Source organism: Bufo bufo, chromosome 3 (assembly GCF_905171765.1).
Source record: "Bufo bufo chromosome 3, aBufBuf1.1, whole genome shotgun sequence".
Classification (NCBI taxonomy): domain Eukaryota; kingdom Metazoa; phylum Chordata; class Amphibia; order Anura; family Bufonidae; genus Bufo; species Bufo bufo.
Genome location: NC_053391.1, coordinates 686,062,468 through 686,069,056, shown reverse-complemented (window position 1 = coordinate 686,069,056; position 6,589 = coordinate 686,062,468). Strand labels below are relative to the sequence as shown.

General features: G+C 48.7%; 1 protein-coding gene across 4 annotated transcripts in view; it reads right to left on the bottom strand.

The window, feature by feature from the left end:
* Nucleotides 1–1,540: 1,540 nt before the first annotated feature.
* The window catches only part of RELT (RELT TNF receptor), a 61,217-nt gene continuing 56,168 nt past the window's right edge, over nt 1,541–6,589 (bottom strand). For all 4 annotated transcript variants that reach the window (XM_040426497.1, XM_040426493.1, XM_040426495.1 and 1 more), the window contains exons 9-11: nt 5,342–5,578; nt 5,011–5,194; nt 1,541–2,370 (exon numbers count right to left, since the gene is read on the bottom strand). In XM_040426497.1, the coding sequence (XP_040282431.1) occupies nt 2,359–2,370; nt 5,011–5,194; nt 5,342–5,578 (433 nt within the window). In that variant the 3' untranslated portion in view covers nt 1,541–2,358. The remainder of the gene's footprint in view (nt 2,371–5,010; nt 5,195–5,341; nt 5,579–6,589) is intronic.

Here is a 6,589-nt window from a genome sequence, read left to right as displayed (position 1 = left end):
GTGCTACATGAAAGAACGCAGAATATAGAACATGTTGCGATTCTGACAACGCAGAAATGCAAAATAACAAAAAGATAAAAAATTTGCACACTGAATGAAATGATTGGGTCAGGATTCAGTGTGGGTGCTATGTGTTCGCTTCACGCACGGCACCCGTGCAGAAAACTCACCTTTTGCGGTCTGACAAACACAGATAGCGGTTTTGTCGAACATCTGGCCCATAACACATAATCCGTTTTATGGACAAGGATAGGACAGTTCTATTTAAAAAAAAAAAAAATAATTTGCAGGTGCAACAGAAAGGACACACAGGGTGCTGCCCGCATCTTCCGCAGCCCCATTGAAGTGAATGGGTCCACATCTGATTGGACTAAGACGAGTCATGTCCATGAGACCTTACTGGGCCAACGCCGGTATCTCACAATCACCGCTTCCCATGCGCGCTCAGCTTCACACACAGGAAAAAATAAAATAATGTCAATTAAAAAAAAATTTGCAGATTCAAACATCATGCCCCGACCTGATGTGGAAAGGTCCCCGAATTCCACCGCAAATTTCATTCCTTGCGGTGAGCGACATCTGTGGATTAATCTGCACCGAGATCCACGTGTAACATGCAGATTTAGTTGCAGTTTCTCCCCCCCTTACAGGCTACAGCACAGGAGGAATGAGGGAGAGAAGAAGAGCGAGGAATTCCAGGAACATAGCAGAAAGGTCAGGACAACGTCCATCTTTCAGTCCCAAGATAACGGAGGGGGTCATTTTACATCCCCCGACCCAAGACTATTCTGGACTCTTCATACCAGACATTATGTCCCAACAGCCTTAAATCGCTCGCACTTCACACAAGAGACCGTGGATTAAACCAAAATGCAGAAGCGCCAGGAGATGTCAACAAACCTGGGTGCCTGATCCACAAGGGCATTCACAGGTCAGGCAATTAAGGGGGGGGGGGGGGGGGAGGGGACACCAGCCCTCCTCCATTATCCACAACCTAAGGAGGAGGCTGCCGCCATTTTACCTAAAGCAAGATGAACAGAAACTTTTAAATAATTTGAAAAAGATTAATGAGAACTGCAAAGGATTAATGATAAAATGCTGTCCGCCTGCAGCCACCACTAGGGGGAGCATAGCCGCTTACTGCATACTGTTCATAGACCGAACGTAGAGAGGAGTGAATTGAGTCGTCTCATTAGCTAGACTTCTTCTACCTGCCGTATGATGGATGGACAGGGTCGTGCACACACCCCACCGGGCCCTATCAATTACCTGCTTGTGGCGCTGCTGTGCATGCGCTGCTACACTTCCGGATAGCGGCACATGCGCAGTAGCTGAATTCAAGCTTCGGCAGTGGTGCAGGCAGGGGATGTCCGACCCCGCCAATCACAGAGCAGGTGACGTCTGGCTAATGAGACAAATCCATCTGCTGAAGGCATTAAGCTCCCCCTAGTGGCAGTTGCAGGCAGCAGAATTTTAACATTTCCATATCCGCCCAGACACAGAGAGGAGTTATAATAAAGAAACCACCACATCATTTTGAACCTAAAAATATCACGGTAGACGTTCACTTTAATCTTGCTCCAAAACTCTTAAGACACAACATGAAGGTTCTTTCCAAAAATTCTTAGATTGTGGACCCAGTTTTTTTCTGGTTATTTAAATAAAAAAATAAATAATGTAATCAAGGATCCCAAATACTGGTCCTGTAGGTGTCAGCCTGGAGTAAAAGCTCGAGTTCTGGTATCTGGATGCTCCAGGGCTGCACTCGCTCGTCCGGAGGGGGCCGTGTTCAGGACCCTTCACATTTGCCACGTCTCTCTCGCCCACCCCCTTAGTGTAAACTAATTTTGCAGAATTTATTACACTCCCTCCAGTGATAAGTCATTCCCCAGTGACCTATAAATTAGCATTAAAAATATAAAGTTAGGTTAAAAAAGGGAAAGTAGCAGCAACATAAGTCTGTAGCATTCAAAGATGGAAGGCAGTCAGCGAGCGTCGCGTTCTCTCTCCGGTTCTGAAGTCCCAGATTTCCACATCCCGCGACAAGTCTCTTATTATACCGTCTATTACTAAATGGACCATGAGAAACAGCAGCACGACCTCCAAACGGCCTCCGCCGCCTTGGTCTTGTGTAAATCCCTGAAGCGCGTTGGCTTCCCATTATGAGAGGTTTTAATGGTATCGCTCTTGGTAAAACAATAGGTGCAATGTGCAGTGCAATGGAGGCGCTGCAGAGACGGGTCTCCTCCACATTCCACACTTCGCTGCCTTGTTGGCCCACGTGCGACCAGCAGGAGGACCCTCCCACCACAGCTCGGATTGTTGCAGGTGAATGGCTGGGATGGCGGGAAGGTGGAGTCAGATAACATCCTGGAAACCAAAGGAACAAAGTAAAAAAAATGGTTAGTTACGTAAAAGTGGAAAAGCCCTTTAAGGATGTAAAATAAAAATAAAATAAAAAAATCACTGCAAAAAAAAAAGGTGTGGAATCGAAACAAAAGCTGTACGTTAAGATCTCTGCTTGCTGATGGGGATAGCTTTGTGTGGTGCCCTTTAACTACCTGGCGTATTAGCACAATGAAACGAAGGCGCGTTAATCCGACGGCTGCAAGGGAACCGGTTCTGGATAACTCAGCAGTTTTATTTGCCTGAAGCATTTTCCGAGCAGCAGCATCGGGTGATTCACCTTCCATTACGGAGGATGTTACTCATCAAGTCAAAGGAGTCATTGGATTAAATGTGGCCCAAATCTGTCAACTAGTTTGGGCATCAGATCACATATGACAGATCCTCTATACTACACCGCACAGGAGAGCCGCCAGATCCCCTATACTACACCGCACAGGAGAGCTGACAGATCCTCTATACTACACCACACAGGAGAGCTGACAGATCCTCTATACTACACCACAAAGGAGAGCTGACAGATCCTCTATACTACACCACACAGGAGAGCCGACAGATCCTCTATACTACACCACACAGGAGAGCTGACAGATCCTCTATACTACACCACACAGGAGAGCTGACAGATCCTCTATACTACACCACACAGGATAGGTGACAGATCCTCTATACTACACCACACAGGAGAGCTGACAGATCCTCTATACTACACCGCACAGGAGAGCTGACAGATCCTCTATACTACACCACACAGGAGAGCTGACAGATCCTCTATACTACACCACACAGGAGAGCTGACAGATCCTCTATACTACACCACACAGGAGAGCTGACAGATCCTCTATACTACACCACACAGGAGAGCTGACAGATCCTCTATACTACACCACACAGGAGAGCTGACAGATCCTCTATACTACACCACACAGGAGAGCTGACAGATCCTCTATACTACACCACACAGGATAGGTGACAGATCCTCTATACTACACCACACAGGAGAGCGGACAGATCCTCTATACTACACCACACAGGAGAGCTGACAGATCCTCTATACTACACCACACAGGAGAGCTGACAGATCCTCTATACTACACCACACAGGAGAGGTGACAGATCCCCTATACTACACCACACAGGAGAGGTGACAGATCCTCTATACTACACCACACAGGAGAGCCGACAGATCCTCTATACTACACCACACAGGAGAGCTGACAGATCCTCTATACTACACCACACAGGAGAGCTGACAGATCCTCTATACTACACCACACAGGAGAGCTGACAGATCCTCTATACTACACCACACAGGAGAGCTGACAGATCCGTCTATTCTACACCAGAAAGCAGAGCTGACAGATCCTCTATACTACACCACACAGGAGAGCTGACAGATCCTCTATACTACACCACACAGGAGAGGTGACAGATCCTCTATACTACACCACACAGGAGAGCCGACAGATCCTCTATACTACACCACACAGCAGAGCCGACAGATCCTCTCTACTACACCACACAGCAGAGCCGACAGATCCTCTATACTACACCACACAGCAGAGCCGACAGATCCTCTATACTACACCACACAGGAGAGCTGACAGATCCGTCTATACTACACCACACAGGAGAGCCGACAGATCCTCTATACTACACCACACAGGAGAGCTGACAGATCCTCTATACTACACCACACAGGAGAGCTGACAGATCCTCTATACTACACCACACAGGAGACCTGACAGATCCTCTATACTACACCACACAGGAGAGCCGACAGATCCTCCATACTACACCGCACAGGAGAGCTGACAGATCCCCTATACTACACCACACAGGAGAGGTGACAGATCCTCTATACTACACCACACAGGAGAGCGGACAGATCCTCCATACTACACCGCACAGCATTTTTCGGCATGTTCCGACACTCGGCCGCTCTTATGCCACTGAGGCCTATCCAGAGATTGCATCCTCTAAACAAAACGCTTCAATTAATCCCGAACGCTCAGCGCTGGAGGATGAAGCTTTTAATTGGCAAAGGGCATCTGGGAGCAAAGACATATCCTCATGGGAGATGATTAATAATGGCAGGACGGAGACCAGGGATGGGAGGAACGACACAGGAAGGGGCCGAGAAGACGGCTCAACAACTGCAAGAAGAGTCTTAAAGAGGACCCCGGACCCCTCACCTCACCCGACTCATCCGTTTTGGTAACTACTTGCATTCTCCTTGTAACAATTATGGAGAGTCCATCATGGCTCTGTTGTGCCGTTCCTCTATTATTCCTACTAGAAGCTCATGAATATGGGTTCATCTGGTAGTTACTAATGGGAGCCATGTCCATGCACAGTCTGACATCAACTGGACCTTTATGGCAGCCGGCTGGCAATTCATCCATAAGTGGGAATAATAGAGGAATGACAACCGGTGCTCTCGAGTTATTACATGGGGAGTGAAAGTATTTATTAAAGCAGACAAGTCAGGAGAGGCGACAGCTCCTCTTTAAAGGGGGAACATGGCGGCAGCTATCTGAACCCGTCCAGGGTCACAATGATGGACTACAACTCCAAGATTCCTTCTGGATCCAGTGTTCTTACCTCCAGCTTGCTGGTATCTTCTAGACTCCGCTTCTTAGCCCTCACAGTGTTAGACAGCAGCAGCAGCTTCTGTTCAGAGACCTCGTTTTCAGGACGACCTGAGGCATCCATGACACCAGCTTCAGAATTGGGTTTCACCTCTACGGGATTTGGCTTCTGTTCCGGTATATGGGCAACACAGAACCTGAGGGGTTAAACAGGTGACGATAAAGGGATTATTACAGGGCAGCGTAGCAGAATGCTGCATGCAGCTCTGGAGTAATACGCATGACGTTATCAAATGCTAGCGCAAAGAGTAAAGTGGCAGAAGCTTAAGGGCAGCGACACTGACCTGCCCACCGAGAGGATGGTGATCTCCCCTAACGCAGCTTTGGCCGAGGTTCTGCCGCCTTTGCCATTGTTGTTGTTGGGCACCACCATGGACTGTGGAGGCGATATGAAGTCGGGCCACTTCTTCTGGCTGCAGCGAGTGCAGCAGGTGTTGGAGCGGGACGCCGGGCCCTGGACAGTGTGCAGGTGATGCTGGTGTTTGCAGAGGATCGGCATCTGGGGCAGCAGGTGGAGTTTGCTGGAAAGGTGAAGGAAAGCAGAGTTCTGTCAGATACCCAGCGACTGCTGGTTAAAGGGAATCTGTCAGCAGTTCTGTACCTGGCTGACCTGTTACATGTGCACTCGGCAGCTGTGTTGGTCCCGTGTTCATATGTGCTCGCATTACTGAGAAAAATGAAGTTTTTTTAATATATGCAAATGAGCCTCTAGGAGCAACGGGGGCGTTACCGTTACACCTCTCTGCAACTGCTGTGCCCTCTGCACTTGGACAGGGCCAGGCAGTGAAAACATAATCACTCCTGCCTGTCAAAGTGCAGAGGATGCGGCAGATGCAGAGAGAGCTGAGACTCTAGGTGTAACGGTAACGCCCCCGTTGCTCCTAGAGGCTCATTTGCATATATTAAAACATCATATTTCTCAGCAATGCGAGCACATATGAACACGGGACCAACACAGATGTCTTCAGCTGCCGAGTGCACATGTAACAGGTCAGCCGGTGTCATGGATACAAAACTGCTGACAGATGCCCTTTAGGTCAGTTATGAGGAAAGCTGGGTGACAAACAGCATGGCCGCCATTACAAGTATCTAGTTATGCAGCTTTTAGGGAGGAGGAGGAGGATGTGTCATGGAGGCGTAAACACCTCCATCTGTTCGGAAAAGCTGCCTGTATTGTGTTCAGTATGAACTCATCGCCGAGGTTCAATGACACGGATGGGGGGGGGGGGCCTTTAAGCGAGGTCTCATTTTCTGGTAAGCCGCCGCCTCCGGGGTGTGTGGCGACGGATTATTACAGGATCTATTTTCAGCTCATCCCTAATTCAATATGTGGACAGCCATCTTGTGGGGCCTAAGAAGCCATATACACAGTAATACAGGCGGGCAGTGTTTCACATACAGTGTTAGATGCAGGACCCTTGTCCTTTAGGCGGAGCAGAGGGGCCACCGTGATCATACTGAGCGCTGGAGGACCCAACACGTGACGTGAACAAAACCAATGGTTACCGGGAGATCTCCCGTTAAAGTGCTGG